This window comes from Oncorhynchus mykiss, chromosome 23 (genome assembly GCF_013265735.2).
Source record: "Oncorhynchus mykiss isolate Arlee chromosome 23, USDA_OmykA_1.1, whole genome shotgun sequence".
Taxonomy (NCBI): Eukaryota; Metazoa; Chordata; class Actinopteri; order Salmoniformes; family Salmonidae; genus Oncorhynchus; species Oncorhynchus mykiss.
Window position 1 is genome coordinate 53,421,341 of NC_048587.1, and position 20,633 is coordinate 53,441,973.

At 46.1% G+C, this 20,633-nt stretch overlaps 1 protein-coding gene across 1 annotated transcript in view; it reads right to left on the reverse strand.

Moving 5' to 3' along the window:
• The window catches only part of LOC118943833 (serine/threonine-protein kinase WNK4-like), a 42,877-nt gene that overhangs the window by 16,122 nt on the left and 6,122 nt on the right, over window positions 1-20,633 (reverse strand). Inside the window, exons 3-9 of the mRNA XM_036959913.1 lie at window positions 18,828-19,227; window positions 17,756-17,937; window positions 17,529-17,608; window positions 10,906-11,041; window positions 10,364-10,480; window positions 8,453-8,626; window positions 54-108 (exon numbers count right to left, since the gene is read on the reverse strand). Coding sequence (XP_036815808.1) covers window positions 54-108; window positions 8,453-8,626; window positions 10,364-10,480; window positions 10,906-11,041; window positions 17,529-17,608; window positions 17,756-17,937; window positions 18,828-19,227 — 1,144 coding nt within the window. The remainder of the gene's footprint in view (window positions 1-53; window positions 109-8,452; window positions 8,627-10,363; window positions 10,481-10,905; window positions 11,042-17,528; window positions 17,609-17,755; window positions 17,938-18,827; window positions 19,228-20,633) is intronic.

Consider the following 20,633-nt stretch of genomic DNA (forward strand, 5'->3'; position numbering starts at 1 on the left):
AGACCAAGCAGCACAAGATGATACTGAGAAGAACTGAGGTTTCGTTTTCTTACCTGGTAGAGAGGAGGCAGAGTGTGTCCACTCCACAATGTGACTGTGAAGATTAGGCTGGAAGAGAGGACACAGATATACACAGTGAGTTAGAGATTGTCTGGTAACTATTCTAATACTTTTTAGCCAGTAGTTCTGAAAGTAGCGCTCACGTGCCAAAAGTGGTCCCTGAAAATTGCGTACTACATCACACATGAGCAGATATGTGCACCACATCATTTCTCTCTCTCTCACTCTGCTGTGTGTGCATATTGCTAGGTGTCACTCAAATGGTGAGGGGCTGAAGCTCATTGGCTAGAACTTACATTACTAGGGGACTGGCCCAAGTGGGGGAAAATGTAACGAAAATGGTGCAGCACAGCTTTCAAACTAATTGAGGTAAAACAGTAATTCTGCTCATAGATTATGCATGTACGAACTACACATTGACACATGCAGCCCAAAGCGAGAGGTTTAAAAAATATTTAGTAGTCGCCAAAGTTCCAGAACATTTCTTTAATAAACATAGGACATAAACCCAGTGGGTTTGTTGTGAGAAGTCAGTTGCATTAAGGCAGGGTCATTTTAATGATGAGGCCCATTTGAATAACGACCCAGTAAGACAATCATTAACAACTATGTGGTGTTCCCATTACTTTGCTTTGGTTTAAATCTTTTAACCACCATAATCTGAACTAATAACCAACTTTAAACCATCCTAAAAAGGAAACAAACTAACGGTTCCACTAACGGTCTGTAATGTAGGCAAACGTAGCTGCTGCTCATTTTGGTATCTGTATTGATGGCGCAAAAGCCATGACAGGGAGACATAGTGGAGTGGTAACGTGCGTGCAAGCAGTTAATCGCCATTTGGGTACACTGCAGCATCCACCAAGAGGCTCTTGCTGCCAAGGGAATGCCTGACAGCTTGAAAGACGTTTTGGACACTACAGTGAAAATGGTTAACTTTGTTAAAGCAAGGCCCTTGAACTCTCGTGTATTTTCTGCACTATGCAATGATATGGGCAGCGACCATGTAACGCTTTTACAACATACATAAGTGCGCTGGTTATCAAGGGGCAAAGTATTGAAAAGTTGTTTTGAATTGAGAGACAAGCTTAAATTTTCTTTACTGACTATAATTTTCACTTGTCTGACCGCTTGCATGATGACGAGTTTCTCACACAACTGGTCTATCTGGGTGATGTTTTTTCTCGCCTGAATGATCTGAATCTAGGATTACAGGGACTCTCCGCAACTATATTCAATGTGCAGGACAAAATTGAGGCTATGATTAAGAAGTTGGAGCTCTTCTCTGTCTGCATTAACAAGGACAACACACAGGTCTTTCCATCATTGTATGATTTTTTGTGTGCAAATGAACTCAAGCTTACGGACAATGTCAAATGTGATATAGCGAAGCACCTGGGTGAATTTGGTGCACAATTACGAGGTACTTTCCCAAAATCGATGACACAAACAACTGGATTCGTTATCCCTTTCATGCCCTGCCTCCAGTCCACTTACCAATATCTGAACAAGAGAGACTCATCGAAATTGCAACAAGCGGTTCTGTGAAAATTACATTTAATCAGAAGCCACTTCCAGATTTCTGTATTGGGCTGCGCTCAGAGTATCTTGCCTTGGCAAATCGCGCTGTGAAGACACTGATTTCCTTTGTAACCACATACCTATGTGAGAGTGGATTCTCGGGCCTCACTAGCATAACAACTAAATACAAGCACAGACTGTGTGGAAAATGATTTAAGACAGACTCTCTCCAATACAATCCAACATTGCAGAGTTATGTGCATCCTTTCAAGCACACCCTTCTCATTAAAATAGCCTCCAACACTCTACTCAGCAAACTGGATGTAGTCTATCACAGTGCCATCCGTTTTGTCACCAAAGCCCCATATACTACCCACCACTGCGACCTGTATGCTCTCGTTGGCTGGCCCTCGCTACATATTCCTCGGCAAACCCACTGGCTCCAGGTCATCTATAAGTCTTTGCTAGGTAAAGACCTGCCTTATCTCAGCTCACTGTTCACCATAGCAACACCCACCCATAGCACGCGCTCCAGCAGGTATATTTCATTGGCCATACCCAAAGCCAACACCTTCTTTGGCCACCTTTCCTTCCAGTTCTCTGCTGCCAATGACTGGAACGAATTGCAAAAATCACTGAAGCTGGAGACTTATATCTCCCTCTCTAACTTTAAGCATCAGCTGTCAGAGCACCTTACCGATCACTGTGCCTGTACTGTACCTGTACACAGCCAATCTGTAAATAGCACACCCAACTACCTCATCCCCATATTGTCATTTATCTTCTTGCTCTTTTGCACCCTAGTATCTCTACTTGCATCATCATCTGCACATCTATCACTCCAGTGTTAATGCTAAATTTGAATTATTTTGCCTCCATGGCCTATTTATTTCCTTACCTCCCTAATCTTCTACATTTGCACACACTGTACATAGGTTTTTCTATTGTGTTATTGACTGTACATTTGTTCATGTGTAACTCTGTGTTGTTGTTTTTGTCGCACTGCTTTGCTTTATCTTGGCCAGGTCGCAGTTGCAAATGAGAACTTGATCTCAACTGGCCTACCTGGTTAAACAAAGGTGAAATCATTTTTTAAAAGACATTATTAACCTGTGGGGAGTTATTCACAATTTTCGATGAACAAATAAGGTTTTATATGTAAGATGGATGAATAAAGAAAAAAATTATTGATTATTATTATATTATTATTTGTGCCCTGGTCCTATAAGAGCTATTTGTCACAATTTTTTCAATATTTAGGGCTAACTTATTCCTTGCCACCAATTCTGCAGCTCTTTGTTAAGTGGTGCATTCATTTCAGTCGCTGTGGTAGCTGACGTGTCTAGTGTTGAGTCATCCGTATACATACACACTGGCTTTACTCATAGCCAGTGGCATGTCATTAGTAAAAAATGATAGAAGTAAGGGGCCTAGAACAGTTACCTTGGCAAATTCCTGATTCTACCTGGATTATGTTGTAGAGGCTTACATTAAAGAACACCCTCTGTGTTCTGTTAGACAGGTAACTCATTATCCACAATATAGCAGGGTGTGTAAAGCCATAACACATACATTTTTCCAGCAGCAGACTGATTGATAATGTCAAAAGCCACACTGAAGTCTAACAAAACAGCCCCCACAATCTTTTTATCATCAATTTCTCTCAGCCAATCATCAGTCATTTGTGTAAGTGCTGTGCTTCTGGAATGTCCTTTCCTATAAGCGTGCTGAAAGTCTGTTGTCAATTTGTTTACTGTAAAGCGTTGGTCGGGTAGTCGAGCCAGTAAAGGGGGCTTTACTATTCTTAGATAGGGGAATTACTTTTGCTTCCCTCCAGGCCTGAGGGCACACACTTTCTAGTGGGCTTAAATTGAAAATGTGACAATATCGTCCGCTATTATCCTCATTAATTTTCCATCCAAGTTGTCAGACCCCGGTGGCTTGTCATCGTTGGTAGACCACAATCATTTTTTCACCTCTTCCACACTCTACGTAATTCAAAATGAACGCTTGTCTTTCATAATTTGGTCAGATACACTTGGATATGTAGTGTTAGTGTTTGTTGCTGGCATGTCATGCCTACATTTGCTAATCTTGCCAGTGAAAAAAGTTATTCAAGTAGTTGGTAATATTAGTGGATTTTGTGAGGAATGAGCCATCTGATTCAATAAATGATGGAGCTGAGTTTTTTGCCAAATATTTCATTTAAGGGACTCCAAAGCTTTTTTACTATCATTCTTTATGCCCTTTATCTTTGTTTCATAGTGTAGTTTCTTCTTCTTTTTAATTCAGTTTAGTCACATGATTTCTCAATTTGCAGTATGTTTGCCAATCGGTTGTGAAGCCAGACTTATATGCCATTCCTTTTGCCTCATCCCTCTCAAACATACATACTGCTTTTACAGTCGCTTTCTTAATGGGTGCCTGCTTATTATTAACTGGGATAAGCAATTTCATGAATGTGTCAAGTGCAGCGTCTGGTTGCTCCTCATTACACACCACGGACCAACAAATATTTTTTACCTCAACAACATAGGAATCACTACAAAACTTATATACAATATTAGGCCTAAAGCTTGGGACTTTGGTTTTCCTAGATATGGCTACTACATTGTGATCACAACATCCAATGGATTGGGATACTGTTTAAAGCAAATTTCCGCAGCATTAGTAAAGATGTGATCCATATACAATATGTTGTTGATTTCATTCCTGTGCTTGTGTTTGGAACTCCCCGGCTGATAACCTGAACCAGGTTTGAAGCTTTCTCTTGAGTGGGCAGCCTGATGAAAGCCAGTCAATATTTAAATCACCCAGAAAATATACCTCTGTTGATATCACATACATTATCAAGAATTTCACACGTTATCCAGATACTGGCTGTTAGCACTTGGTCTATAGCTGCTTCCCACCATAATGGGCTTTAAGTGAAGCAGATTAACCTGCAGCCATATTACTTCAACAGTTTTTAACATGAGATCCTCTCTAAGCTTTACAGGAATGTCGTTCTGAATATAAACGGCAACACCTCCACCATTGGCATTTCTGTCTTTTCTGTAGATGTTATAACCATGTATAGCTACCACTGTATCATTAAAGGTATTATCTAAGTGAGTGTCAAAGATTGTCAGAATCTGAATGCCATCTGTTACTAGCAAATTATTTACTTCATGAACCTTGTTTCTTAAGCTACATATTTTCATATGTTTATCAAGGTTTATCAGATTTATCATACGAATAGACTTATAACCAACATTATTATAAATGTTTATCTGACTCTTCACCCATCATTATTCAAATCTAACCTGACGTCAGCGTTTTCTAAATGTTCTATCTCTTTCATGACACCGATGGAGAGGCCCTATAGTTCTCGAGCCTTTCCTCCTCTCCTAAAGCCAAGGTCAGTCACTATAAATCAGCATTCTAGACAGTCTGGAGATAGTCCGTCCCTGCCACCTGGAGATTGTACAAATAAATGAACTAAGGAACAGACCTTCATTGTTACTAAACTCCTGACTACATTATATACAATTGGGAATGGGAGCAAGAGAGAAAATTCATATGTACAGTACATTATAGCATTTGGACTAGTCAGTCCTGATTGAAATGTATTCATTATTAGTCATCATTGATAAAAATTCCCTTAACAGTCGGTGACCGCCGACAGTATGTAACGTTAGCCTTGATTTTTATCCGATTGAGCATCTACCTACGAATGTCATCTCTCGCAACAGACAGGTTCAGTAACACCACAGCAAAAGCAGACGGTGACGTCTGACGCCTCCCTGGGGGGAAACAAATTGTCCAAATAGTCTAGAAACGTATAAGGCCATATGGGGTCTCAGTTAAAGATGTGGTAGGGTCAGCAGCCTGTTTTCAATCAGGTCCTGATCCAGAGCCAGGAAGGAGAGATTTCCAGGACTGCCTGAGGTAATTATGTACCCAGAGGTTAGTATGTGTAGGAAAAGGAGTTACCGGTCCTCCCGACCCACATGAAACAGCACATTGTTCTCCACTATGGACATCCTTAGATCTGTTTACTGGAAGGCACAGCACAGCATACATATTGTTCTCTGGAGATAAGAACATGTCCTGGCATTACAGAGTATCCTCTCCTGGCTGCCCCTATCTACTTCTGAAATGGCTCCCTATTACCTATATAGTGCACTACTTTAGACCAGAGCCCTAAACCCAAAGGTAGTGCACTATAAAGGGAATAGGGTGCCATGTGGGATGGAGACCCTTTCTCAGTGAACCACTCTGAACCTAAATAATGGTCTAGTTACTGTATATTATTAGAGCTGGAATGTAATGTACACAAGACAGTGGAGAGGAAAGAGGGAGGCCTCTAGGACATCATATATGAAGGTTCAAGAGCTTTTTAGTACCACCATGTTCTGATTACAGTGTTACTCATATTGCTTTCTCCATAACTCCTAAACCCAGGAATCTTCTTAACTATTAGCTAATGCATTTGTGCCAATCAGTTGTGTTGTGACAAGGTAGGGGGCTATAAAGAAGATAAAAGACCAAGTCCATATTATGGCAAGAACAGCTCAAATAAGCAAAGAGAAACGACAGTTCATAATTATTTTAAGACATGAAGGTCAGTCAATCTGGAACATTTCAAGAACATTCAACGTTTCTTCAAGTGCAGTCGCAAAAACCATCAAGCGCTATGATGAAAATGGCTCTCATGAGAATGGAAGACCAAGAGTTACCTCTGCTGCAGAAAATAAGTTCATTAGAGTCACCAGTCTTAGAAATTGCAGCCGAAAAAAATGCTTTACAGAGTTCAAGTAACAGACACATCTCAACATCAACTGTTCAGAGGAGACTGTGTGAATCAGGCCTTCATGGTCGAATTGCTGCAAAGAAATCACAACTAAAGGACACCAATAATAAGAAGAGACTTGCTTGGGCCAAGAAACATGAGCAATGGACATTAGACCAGTGGAAATTTGTCCTTTGGTCTGAAGTCTAAATTGGAGATTTTTGGTTCCAACCGCCGTGTCTTTGTGAGACGTGGTGTGGGTGAACGGATGATCTCCACTTGTGTATTTCCCACCGTAAAGCATGGAGGAGGAGGAGGAGAAGGTGTTATGGTATGGGTGTGCTTTGCTGGTGACACTGTCTGTGATTTATTTAGAATTCAAGGCACACTTAACCAGCATGGCTACCACAGCATTCTTCAGCGATACGCCATCCCATCTGGTTTGGGCTTAGTGGGACTATCAATTGTTTTTCAACAGGACAATGACCCAACACACCTCCAGGATGTGTAAAAGCTATTTTTACGAAGAAGGAGAGTGATGAAGTGCTGCATCAGATGACCTGGCCTCCACAATCAACCGACCTCAACCAAATTGAGATGATTTGGGATGAGTCAGACCACAGGGTGAAGGAAAAGCAGCCAACAAGTGCTCAGCATATGTGGGAACTCCTTCAAAACTGTTGGAAAAGCAGTCCAGGTCAAGCTGGTTGAGAGAATGCCAAGAGTGTGCAAAGCTGTCATCAAGGCAAAGGGTGGCTATTTGAAGAATCTCAAATATAAAATATATTTTGATTTGTTTAACACATTGCTGTCTTTGGTTTAGGTGATTTTTGTATTTAGGCAATTCAGTTAAGAACAAATTCTTATTTACAATGACGGCCTACCAAAAGGCAAAAGGCCTCCTGCGGGGACAAGAGCGGGGAATATAAAATTAAAATAAAAGTACAAAACACACACCGGCTCTGATGCACGTCGGATGTGGCAGGGCTTGAAAACTATTACAGACCACAAAGGGAAACCCATATGCGAGCTGCCCAGTGACACGAGCCACCAGCCAAGCTTTTATGCTCGCTTCGAGGCAAGCAACACTGAGGCATGCACAAGAGCACCAGCTGTTCTGGATTACTGTGTGATAACGCTCCCGGTAGCCGATGTGAACAAAACCTTTCAACAGGTCAACATTCACAAAGCCGCTGGGCCAAACGGACTACCAGGATGTGTACTCAAAGCATGCGTGGACCAACTGTCAAGTGTCTTCACTGACATTTCAACCTCTCTCTAACCGAGTCTGTAATACCTACATGTTTCAAGCAGACCACCATAGTCTATGGTCCCAAGGAAGCGAAGATAACCCCCCTAAATGATTACCACCCCATAGCACTCATATCGGTAGCCATTAAGTGCTTTGAAAGGCTGGTCATGGTTCACATCAACAGCATCCTCCCGGACACTCTAGACCCACTCCAATTCGCATACCGAATAAACACCTCCCTCTGCAACTGGATCCTGGACTTCCTGACGGGATGCCCCCAGGTGCTAAGAGTAGACAACAACACGTCTGCCACGCTGATCCTTAACACTGGGGCCCCTTAGGGGTGTGTACTTAGTCCCCTGCTGTATTCCCTGTTCACCCACGACTGCATGGCCAAACACGACTCCAACACTATCATTACGTCTGCTGACAACACAACAGTGGTAGGCTTGATCACCGACGACGGTGAGACGGCTTATAGAGAGGAGGTCAGAGAACTGTCAGTGGTGCCAGGACAACAACCTCTCCCTCAATGTGAGTGAGCAAAACGAAGGAGCTGATCGTGGACTACAGGAAAAGGCGGGCTGAACAGTGGAGTGGGTCGAGAGTTTCAAGAGAGCATCCTCACCAGTTGCATCACCGCCTGGTATGATAACTTCTCGGCATCTGACCGTAAGGCGCTACAGAGGGTAGTGCGAACGGCCCAGTACATCACTGGGGCCAAGCTTCCTGCCATTCAGGACATATATAATAGGCAGTGTCAGGGGAAAGCCCATAAAATGTCAGAGACTCCAGTCAACCAGGTTATGGACTGTTTTCTGCTGCCATCCTGAGCTGGTACTGACCTGTGACGCAGACAATGAGTTGACCCTGTTGTGGAATTGTGGGCATGGCGCTCCATGGCTGCCATCCACGTGGACCATGTGCTCCTTCATCAGAGTCTCCGCCCTCTTGATGATGTCACCCATGCAGTGGATGAAACCCTCCTTCTCCGATGGCAGGATGAACTCATTGTGTACCTGGAAAATACACACGCCATGAATAAATGAATAACACGTCTGCCTGTTTGCCTGCCTGCCTGCATGCCTGTCTGTGTATGTACACTACCGTTCAAAAGTTTGGGGTCACTTAGAAATGTCCTTGTTTTTGAAAGAAAAGCAATTTTTTTGTCCATTAAAATAACATCAGATTGATCAGAAATACAGTGTAGACATTGTTAATGTTGTAAATGACTATTGTAGCTGGAAACGGCACGTTTCTTTATGGAATATCTACATAGGCGTACAGAGGACCATTAGTTTTATTACTTCTTTAATCAGGACAACAGAGTTCAGCTGTGCTAACATAATGATCAATTGATCAATTAGCCTTTTAAAATGATCAACTTGAATTAGCTAACACAACGTGCCATTGGAACACAGGAGTGATGGTTGCTGTTAATGGTCCTCTGTACGCCTATGTAGATTTTCCATTAAAAAAACCTGCAGTTTCCAGCTACAGTAGTCATTTACAACATTAACAATGTCTACACTGTATTTCTGATCAATTTGATGTTATTTTAATGGACGAAAAAATTGCTTTTCTTTCAAAAACAAGTACATTTCTAAGTGACCCCAAACTTTTGAACGGTAGTGTATGTCTGTCTGCCCTCATTGTCATAACCTCCACACACAGTTTGTTGGAGCAGTCTAGAGCAGCAGTTCCCAACCTTTCCGTTCTGGGGACCACCAAATTACGTCAAAAGCTCAAGGACAACCATTAGTTGCAGATTTTTTTTTTTTACATAAAATATTTGGTCAATTTTAGCAGTGAATGTAACAAATGAAAGGCCTTTTATTATTATTATATTAAAACAATTTGCATTGTGAACATTTATGTAAAATTGCAAACAATAACAATACTCCCAACTGTCATAATTTTTTTTTTAAACAAAACAATTAAAATAAATAATCACAATAAAAAATTGGACCACCTGCAGTACCCCCGTGGACCACAGATTAAAAACCACTGGTCTAGAGCAGGATTAAGGAGGTTTGCATAATTCTGTGAATTGTGGTTTGATTGGATGGTTGGGTGTGGTGAATGGGCTGGCTCTCCTGTCAGCATGTCTTAATTCAGCTCTTGTAGTGCTGGTGTACTGCACTAATAACCACAGGGGCTTTTATAAGACCTGACTAACTCTGTGCCAAGACTCGACTAAACAAAAGCGCACTGTGTTTCATTCAGAGTCAGAATAAACAGAATAATCAGTCAACACAAAGTTCTAGAATTTACCACCAACAGAAGTAGAAAATACCACTACCTCATCTTGGCTACGTGCTTTGTGTATACCTACGCCAGAACCCCCCCAAGTTCGTAATCAAACCTAAATGAGACGTGTGTAAACTAAAATGGCACGGGTGTAAACTGCTTATCTGCATGCATCACATCCCCCTAACTGAGATACATCTATATGACATAGAAACACAGAGAAACGTGTTTAAACTGGAAGTGGGACGTAGAGCCTGTGCTGCTGTGTGAGATAGGGGAAGATAGTAGAATCTGCTATTAAGATAAGCTGGTAGTGCTTCATTTCTCTGGAGATTATACTACCCTATAGTGTGTAGGTCTATTATTTGGAGATCAGTGAAGGGCCAATGGTCGAATGAGTAGACTAGGTTTGCGTCCCAAATGGTGTACCCTATTTCCTATTTAGGGCCCTGGTCAAAAGTAGTGAACTACATAGGGAATAGGGAACCCTAGAGGTGACCACTAACCATGACAGCTGCAATGTCCTCTGGGTTGTCTCCATCCAGGTCGAATTTGAAGGTAACCATCTTGTCATTGTGAGTTTGCAGCTGACACTCCACCACCCGGTCGTCTTTGTCAGAGAGCTGCATAGAGACACCATCCATCAGGGTAACTTTGTTTATGTTCTGTAGACTAAAGAAACACTGGGGAAGCAGCAGAACGTCTGTATGTAGAACGTGTGTATGCAGGACGTGTGTATGCAGGATGTAGTCATAGTTATAGTTTTGATGTCTTAACTATTATTCTACAATGTAGAAAATAGTAAAAATAAAGAAAAACCCTTGAATGAGTCGGTGTGTCTGAAATTTGGACTGGTACTGTATATATATAAAAAGTGCTGCTGCTAAATTAATATAGGGGAAACTGCAGTAGGCATCCCAAATGGTACCCCATTAGCATTATATTCACCCACTCTATAGGGAATGGGTGCTCTTGGGACAGGCCCTAATTGTGGGCTTGACAATCAGTTGTATAGAATAGTCTTGATTGATTAATGCATTTGTTTTACCCCAGTGATGCGCAGTCTTGAACGGGCTCTCCTCCGGAACAGCTTGCCAGCCGTGCGCCTGGCAGCAGTCTTGCCACTCCTCTCTGATAGGCCCTCGTAGCCATCACTCAAGCCTGAGGTCACGTCGGAGGCGTAGCTGTGAAGATGATTGGCGTGTTAGTACATTTTTCATTACCGCTGTAAAACCACGGGTGCATTTTATGTTGCAGTTATTTCTGAGTTAATAACCATGCAATGAGGATGAAATAGAAATAACCACACGTCAAAATAGGAAACAGAGCTAGACCGTTAAACATGCCAAATATACACTCACCGGACAATTTTTAGGTACACGAAAATTAACGAATCAATCAATCAATCAAATGTATTTATAAAGCCCTTTTTACATCCGCTGATGTCACAAATCGCTCCTACAAACAGTGAGTCATGTGGTCGTGGCTTGCTATATAAAGCAGGCAGACAGGCATCGAGGCATTTAGTTACTGTTGGATTGAACGTTAGAATGGGCAAAACGAGTGACTAAAGCGACTTTGAGTTAGCTATGATTGTCAGTGCCAGGCATGCCAGATCCAGTATCTCAGAAACAGCGTCTCTCCTGGGCTTTTCAAGCACTACTGTGTGTAGGGTTTACCGAGAATGGTGCTGTCACATCTATTCCCCCTCCTCCCCTCCGGCGTTCGACGTCGCCGGTATACTAACCACCGGTCCTGGGATCCATCGTTACACACACCTGGCATCCATCATTACGCGCACCTGCAGATCATTATGATACTCACTTGGACTCCATTACCGTCCTGATTATCTCCCCTTTATCTGTCACTCCCTTGGGTTTCTTCCGCAGTCGGTATTGCTCCTGTGTTCATGCATTGTCACAAACAGGCGGGTCACAAACAGACAAATAACGGCACAGTACGATAGTATCGTGCAGAATGGCATCTTGGAATGCACAACACGTTGATTCTTGTCACAGAATGGATAGTGCAGCAGACGACCACACCGGGTTTCACTCCAATAAGCTAAAAAGAAGAAGAAGTGGTTCCAGCAGGCACGCAATCACCAACACTAGACAGTTGAGGAGTGGAAAAACATTTATTGGAACATGACAGCGAGCTTCCTTGAGTGGCCTGCGCAGTCCCCAGACCTCAACCCAATAGAGTTTCTTTGGGATGAGATGGAACGGGCTGTTCGCAGCATGAATGTACTGCCGCCTAATATGCAGCAACTGCTTGATGCATCACGTCAGCATGGACCAACATCCCTGTGGAAAATTTTCTGACACATTGTAGAATGTTCTGGAGTCAAATGGGGGACCGACCAAGTGCTAGATGGGTGTACCTAATAAACTGGCCGGTGAGTGTATATGCCAAATAAAGCCTAATGTGAGGATTATAGTAAACGTTAGTGTGCTGTAATATTGGACACATCTCCAAAAGAAAACAATACAGTCGTAAGAAAGGAACAACAAATCCATGTGTTCTATTCAGCAGTGGAGCATTTATGTAATGAAAACGTGTTACACAGCCTGGGAGAACATGCAGTAAAAAGCTTCATGGTTAGCTAATTGAGTCCCCTGGGTCTCTTAGAACCATAGTCCCTGATTTATCCCTCCAGCCATCCACTACTCCTCTGAGGCCAGCAAACATTTACAGACAGACGCTCTACTGGTTAGAAGATTCCACTGTGCTTTCTAACCATTCTCTAAAATTTGAATAACTTTTGGGTAACTTCAGTTCACAGCGGATAAAACTTGAACAAGGTATTGTTGCCTAGACAGAATGGGCACCAGATGACAACACACATGTAAAGGACCTCACGATACTTGCTTAGCGAGTACCAGTTCCTTCTGATTTGGATCACACCAAGGATCGAACCCAGGACCTCTGTCTTGCTAGCACACGTGACCTCCTTCCGGAAGTGTCTTACCAGTCGCACAACGCAAAAAGCTTGCTAATCACCGGTGCAAGTGGGGACACTTCAAGCTGAGGAGTAAGTTTCACACATCCCCATGTGCTACACATGCTGGACCATACAAACACCCGCACACACGCACACACACACAGACCAGCACCACCCCATTCAAGGCTCCCCTACAGAGAAGAAAGCTGTTCTCCTCACATACTGCTTCATGAAAACACAGTTACCAGAAACATCTGATATGAAAGTAAAACAGAAACATCAGAGTCCATTGTGCTTCAATAAATAGACTACAGAGAGGCTGTTGATTCCCTCAGCTGGAGAGAGAGGCTGTTGTTTCTATCAGCTGAAGAGAAGAAATGTTTCCATCAGCTGGAAAGAGGGAATCTTGTGTCCATCATTTGGATAGAGACAGGCTGTCGTTTCTCTCAGCTGGAAAGAGGGGCTGTCGTTTCCATGAGCTGGAGATAGAGGGGTTGTCATGTCCCTCTGCTGGAGAGAGAGACGGGCTGTCGTTTCCCTCTGCTGGAGAGAGAGACGGGCTGTCGTTTCCCTCAATGGGAGAGAGAGATGGGCAATCGTGTCCCTCAGCTGGAGAGAGAGGGGCGGTCATTTCCCTCAGCTGGAAAGAGGGGGCTGCCGTTTCCCTCAGCTGGAAAGAGAGGGGAGGTAATTTCCCTCAGCTGGAGAGAGAGGGGCGGTCCTTTCCCTCAGCTGGAGAGAGAGGGGCGGTCATTTCCCTCAGCTGGAGAGAGCGGGGCATTCGTTTCCTTCAGCTGAAGAAAGAGGGGTGGTCGTTTCCCTCAGGTGGAGAGGGGGGGGGGGTAATTTCCATCAGCTGGAGAGAGCAGGGTGTTCGTTTCCTTCAGCTGAAGAAAGAGGGGTGGTCGTTTCCGTCAACTGGAGAGAGGACGGCGGTCGTTTCCCTCAGCTGGAGAGAGGGGGGCGGTTGTTTTCCTCAGCTGAAGAGAGAGGGGCTGTCGTTTCCCTCAGCTGGATAGAGGGGCTGTCGTTTCTCTCAGCTAGAAAGAGACGGGCTGTTGTTTCTATCAGCTGGAGACAGAGAGAGCGAGAGAGGTTGTTGTGTCCCTCCGCGGGAGAGAGGGGTTGTTGTTTCCCTCAGCTGGAGAGAGAGGGGCTGTCGTTTCCCTCAGCTGGAGAGAGAGGGGCGGTCATTTCCCTCAGCTGGAGAGAGCGGGGCATTCATTTCCTTCAGCTGAAGAAAGAGGGGTGGTCGTTTCCCTCAGGTGGAGAGAGGGGGGGGGTCATTTCCCAGTTCTCTCAGTTAGAAACAACAGCCCGTCTCTCTCTATCAACTGGAGAGAGAGAGAGCGAGAGAGGGTGTTTTGTCTCTCAGGGGGAGAGAGGTGCTGTTGTTTCCCTCAGCTGGAGAGAGGGGCTTCATTTCCCTCAGCTGGAGAGAGACAGAATGACGTTTCCCTCAGCTGGAGAGAGACAGAATGTTGTTTCCCTCAGCTGGAGCTGGAGAGGGACAGGCTGTTGTTTCCCAGAGCTGGAGAGAGACAGAATGTTGTTTCCCATAGCTGGAGAGAGGGGCTGTCGGATTCCCTCAGCTGGAGAGAGACAGAATGTTGTTTCCCATAGCTGGAGACAGGGGCTGTCATTTCCCTCAGCTGGAGAGAGACAGAATGTTGTTTCCCATAGCTGGAGAGAGGGGCTGTCGATTCCCTTAGCTCAAGAGAGAGGCTGGAGAGAGGCTAACGTTTCCCTCAGCTAGAGAGATGTATTGTCGTTTCCCTCAGCGAGAGAGAGTGAGAGAGAGTGTTGTGTCCCTCAGCGGGAGAGAGGGGTTGCTGTTTCCCTCAGCTGGAGAGAGAGTTGCGTTCGTTTCCCTCAGCTGGAGAGAAAGGCATTCGTTTCCCTCAGCTGGAGAGAGAGGGGCCGTCGTTTCCCTCAGATGGAAAGAGGACGGCGGTAGTTTCCCGACAGCTGGAGAGACAGGGGCTGTTGTTTTCCCTCAGCTGGAGAGAGATAGAATGTGGTGTCCCTCAGCTGGAGAGAGACAGAATGTCGTTTCCCTCACCTGGAAAGAGGGGTGGTCGTTTCCCTCAGATGGAGAGAGAGGAGCGGTCGTCTCACTCTGCTGGAGAGAGAGGAGCTTTCGTTTCCCTCAGCTGGAGAGAGAGGGGCTGTCGTTTCTCTCAGTTAGAGAGAGACGGGGTGTTGTTTCTATCAGCTGGAGAGAGAGTGAGAGAGGGTGTTTTGTCTCTTAGCTGGAGAGAGACAGAATGTTGTTTCACTCAGCTGGAGAGAGGGGCTGTTGTTTCCCTCAGCTAGAGAGAGAGGGGCTTCATTCCCCTCAGCTGGAGAGAGGGGCTGTCGTTTCTCTCAGCTAGAAAGAGACGGACTGTTGTTTCTATTAGCTGGAGAGAGAGTGAGCGAGAGAGGGTGCTGTTTCCCTCAGCTGGAGAGAGGGGCTGTTTTTTCCCTCAGCTAGAGAGAGAGGGTGCTGTTTCCCTCAGCTGGAGAAAGAGGGGCTGTTGTTTCCCTCAGCTGGAGAGAGAGGAGCTGTCGTTTCCCTCAGCTGAAAAGAGAGGTGCTGTCATCTCCCTCAGCGGGAGAGAGAAGGGCTGTCGTTTCCCTCATCTGGAGAGAGAGGGGCTGTCGATTCACTCCGCTGGAGAGAGGGGCTGGAGAGGGCTGCCGTTTCCCTCAGCTAGAGAGAGGAACTGTCGTTTCCCAAGGCTAGAGAGAGAGGGGTGGCCGTTTCTCTCAGCTGGAGAGAGAGGGCTGCCGTTTCCCTCAGCTGGAGAGAGAGGGGCTGTCGATTCCCTCAGCTGGAGAGAGGGGCTGGAGAGGGCTGTCGTTTCCCAAGGCTAGAGAGAGGGACTGTCGTTTCCCAAGGCTAGAGAGAGAGGGGCGGCCGTTTCCCTCAGCTGGAGAGAGAGGGCGGTCGTATCCCTCAGCAGGAGAGAGAGGGGCGGTCGTTTCCCTCAGCTGGTGCAAGAGGGGCGGTCGTTCCCTCAGCTGGAGAGAGAGGGGCGGTCATTTCCCTCAGCTGGAGAGAGAGGGCTGTCATTTTCCTCAGCCGGAGAGAGAGGGGCGGCTGTTTCCCTCAGCTGGGAGAGAGATGGGTTGTTGTTTCCCTCAGCTGGAGAGAGCGGCTGTCTTTTCCCTCAGCTAGAGAGAGGGGCTGTCGTTTCCCTCAGCTGGGAGAGAGAGGGGCTGTTGTTTCCCTCAGCTTGAGAGACAGGCTGTTGTTTCCCTCAGCTGGGAGAGAGAGGGGCTGTTGTTTCCCTCAGCTAGAGAGAAGGGCTGTCGTTTCCCTCAGCTGGAGAGAGACAGAATGTTGTTTCCCTCAACTGGAGAGAGAGGGGCTGTCATTTCCCTCAGCTAGAGAGAGACCGAATATTGTTTCCCTCAGCTGGAAAAAGGGGCTGTTGTTTCCCTCAGCTGGAGAGAGAGGACTGTCATTTCCCTCAGCTGGAGAGAGGGGCTGTCGTTTCTCTCAGCTAGAAAGAGACGGACTGTTGTTTCTATTAGCTGGAGAGAGAGTGAGCGAGAGAGGGTGCTGTTTCCCTCAGCTGGAGAGAGGGGCTGTTGTTTCCCTCAGCTAGAGAGAGAGGGTGCTGTTTCCCTCAGCTGGAGAGAGAGGAGCTGTCGTTTCCCTCAGCTGAAAAGAGAGGTGCTGTCATCTCCCTCAGCTGGAGAGAGGGGCTGTTGTTTCCCTCAGCTAGAGAGAAGGGCTGTCGTTTCCCTCATCTGGGAGAGAGAGGGGCTGTCGTTTCCCTCAGCTGGGAGAGAGAGGGGCTGTCGTTTCCCTCAGCTGGGAGAGAGAGGGGCTGTTGTTTCCCTCAGGTGGGAGAGAGAGGGGCTGTCGTTTCCCTCATCTGGGAGAGAGAGGGGCTGTCGTTTCCCTCAGCTGGGAGAGAGAGGGGCTGTCGTTTCCCTCAGCTGGGAGAGAGAGGGGCTGTCGTTTCCCTCAGGTGGGAGAGAGAGGGGATGTCGTTTCCCTCAGGTGGGAGAGAGAGGGGCTGTCGTTTCCCTCAGGTGGGAGAGAGAGGGGCTGTCGTTTCCCTCAGCTAGAGAGAAGGGCTGTCGTTTCCCTCAGGTGGGAGAGAGAGGGGCTGTCGTTTCCCTCAGGTGGGAGAGAGAGGGGCTGTCGTTTCCCTCAGGTGGGAGAGAGAGGGGCTGTCGTTTCCCTCAGGTGGGAGAGAGAGGGGCTGTCGTTTCCCTCAGGTGGGAGAGAGAGGGGCTGTCGTTTCCCTCAGGTGGGAGAGAGAGGGGCTGTCGTTTCCCTCAGGTGGGAGAGAGAGGGGCTGTCGTTTCCCTCAGGTGGGAGAGAGAGGGGCTGTCGTTTCCCTCAGCTAGAGAGAGGGGCTGTCGTTTCCCTCAGCTAGAGAGAGGGGCTGTTAAGAACCTCAGGTCAGTCTGCTGTTTGGACACAGATGTGTACGGAGGCGTATGAAGCGTAGAGGTTAGATGGTCCAGTTGGAACTTGACAACTGGTGGTCTGTTTAACTCAGGTTCCACTGCTGTTGGAAGCAGATCAGCATTGACTGACCCTGTGCCTCTCAATGTGTGTGTATGCGTGCATGTGCGTGCGTGCGCATTTGTGTGTTTGTGTGTGTGTGTGTGTTGGTATTTGTGTGTCTGGTGGTGATGGGAAAGGCAAGACATGAATTTCTCTTTCTAGCAAAAAATGGACAATAAAGTATCTATTCTAGGGAAGAGGCTGAGGAATGTACCTGTCCACAGGTGAGTTGAAGTCGCTGGTAGAGTGTCCTCCAGAAGGGCCATGCTCCATATTACCCAATACTGAAATACTCTACAAACAGGACAAGGGAGAGGGAACAGTCAGGAAGAGGGAACAGACACATAGTGTATTATGGTAATTCAATTGTATTAATGTACAGTTCAGGTAGAGTTACTCGTCATCATCATAGCTAGCTAGCTGTTTGTCCCATGTACACACCGAGGGGAAGCGGAGGGCTGGGATGGAGTGGTGCTGAGGGTGTCTGTTGAGGGCAGTAGTCCCAGTCCCAGTGTTTTGGGTCAGGGTGGGAGGGGTCAGGGTTGACCAGTTGAGGCTGACAGCTATCTCCAGGGGATCCTGGAGGCCAGAGGAGCTGAGATAGCCGTCTGTCTCGCAGTCAGCTGTTACAACAAACACATCTGACATCAGCCATGAGCATGTGACTGACCAGGCATGAGACATCAGTCATAAGCATGTGACTGACCAGGCATGAGACATCAGCCATGAGCATGTGACTGACCAGGCATGAGACATCAGCCATGAGCATGTGACTGACCAGGCATGAGACTGACCAGGCATGAGACATCAGCCATGAGCATGTGACTGACCAGGCATGAGACATCAGCCATGAGCATGTGACTGACCAGGCAGGGCCGCACTCACTGACTAACTGACACAGACGCACTCACACAAAGGATTGCATGCACGCACACATGCACTCACACACCCACACAGTCACTCACACAGTCACTCACATACACATGCATGCATGCATGCATACACACACACACACACACACACACACACACACACACACACACACACACAGAGGGCTCAGAGGATTCCTTATAGATTAACATCATGGTCAGGACATAATGATGAATGTGGAAGATACTTAAACTAGATTAACTGTAACTATTATTATAGGAATCGACCACACAGAGGGTTCTGATTGTCTCTCTGCTGGTCACTAGAAAACATTTGAGGACAATCACACACACACACACACGCACACGTGCACACACACGCGCACACGCACACACACACACACAAACTGGTGAGGTACACTGTAAGACCATCAGGGACTGAATAATTAAGTTATCCTTCTTTCTTTCAGGGTCTCCCACATGTACATCTAGTCAGGGCCATTCAGCACTACAACAGTTATGAAACCAACAGTTATGAAAGCAATGAGCCCTGGTTAAAAGTAGTGCACTATATAGGGACTAGGGTGCCTTTCGGGACAGAGCCACAGCCTAAATTGGCTAAAGGTTAAGTTAAGTGTTCTCACAGTTGGCCGAGGAGCAGCTGGTGTGGTGGACCTGGAAGTGCTGGTGCTGGTCTGCCTCTGGTTCCTCAGGTTCATGGATGAAGCTGGCGTTGATGCCCGAGTCCAGAGAGCTGTTGACGGGGGACACGGTGGGGGTGAGCGGGGGAGGGGAGGGGTGATCCTGGCTCTGGGCCGGGGTGGGGGCATGGACGCCTATGGGGCTCTGATGGGGCTTTGATGGAGACCTGTTGATTTTCAGGGAGGGTGGCTGCAGTACAGGCTTGGGCTCCTCCTCTTCCTGCTTCTTCTTCTCTGCGAGGCGGAGCAGTTTGTCACGCTGGCGCTTGATGACGTTGATGCGGTCCCGAATGGCCTTGGCCACAAGCTTGAAGTCGGCCTCGCACACGAAGCCCAGCACTACCTGGGAGAAGGTATGTAAGCAGAGTCAGGACTTAATACTGATACAAACAGGGAACACATCACGGTCCATGAACTACCACTGTCTGTGTAAATAATAATGCATAGAGGTCTGATGTACTTCCTGACTGTGCTGTTCTGTACTGTACAGATGTAGGATCTTAATTTGAGCCAGTTTGCTACAGCAGGAAACTAATCCTACAGCAACAGCTAATGTGAATGATTATGTGGATTATAATTCATTTACATATTTGTAGTGGTTGATACATTTTTGGTAAGGGAAAATCAAGTCTGACATTTCAAAGTGGAAATTACAAACTTCAGAAAACTTTTTAAGCCTCAAATACACTACAAGTTTGCATTGTCTGCTGCACAGGAAAACTCTCTATGACAACATTGATCAAATTAAGATAGTGCACCTGTACACCCCCGTGGACAGGACGCTAGTCTTGTCATTTGCTGTGTAGATAATCAATATGTATTGAGTGGATGCTGTTTAAGTGTGGAGGGGCTGATCTAAGGCCCTATGATATTCTTCAAGAATTAATGTGAAAGATACAGCTGTAAATCATAAAGTGGGCCTTTAAAGGATGGTGTTACATCAAAACCTGTCCCATTCTGAACACAGTGTTCCAGTCTCAGACTGGGCGGGAGGAAAAGGTCTACGTCTCAAATTGCACCCTATTTCTTCTATAGCGCACTACTTTGACCAGGGCCCATAGGGAAAGCCCATAGGGCTCTGGTCAAAGGTACTGTAGGGCACTATATAAGGAATAGGGTGTAACTTGGGATGTGCACAAAGTTGGTGGTTTGCCTCCCTCCTCTCTCTAACCCTACTCTCAACATCTCGTCAGATTACGCTGTTAGATTCCCATAACCCAGACTAAATGTCCTGGATGATAATACATGGGAACTTGATGAAAAGGCAGCAGGCAGGAGGAAGAGGTATGGAATTGTGGCTGGTGGCCAGGCCGGGTCCTTCTCATTAAAAGTGACCTCTGCTAAGAGGACTGGAGGACACAAAGTCCTACCTCCCAAATGGCAGACTAGTGTGTGGGCCCTGGTCAAAAGTAGTGCACTATAAAGGGAAAAGGGTACCATTTGGGACAACATTTGGGACTTAACCTAGAAAAGGCTGTTTCATATGGCCTCCTGTTCGTGAGAGCGAGAGACATTATATTATTAAAGCTCTGACCTCTGCTTTCTTATTTTCGCTCTCCTCTCAAATTTCGACCACTGATGATTAAACACTGAGCTGTCCCCTTGACATACTGTCTGCAGGCAGGTCCACTTCACTTTATGGGCTAAGGATATGGCAGTGTATGTCCATGATTGTAATCAAATCGTAGACTATGTGATCTTGGGGTATTAGTTTCTATGTGTTTCCTGGTCTGTTGCAAAAGGGATATC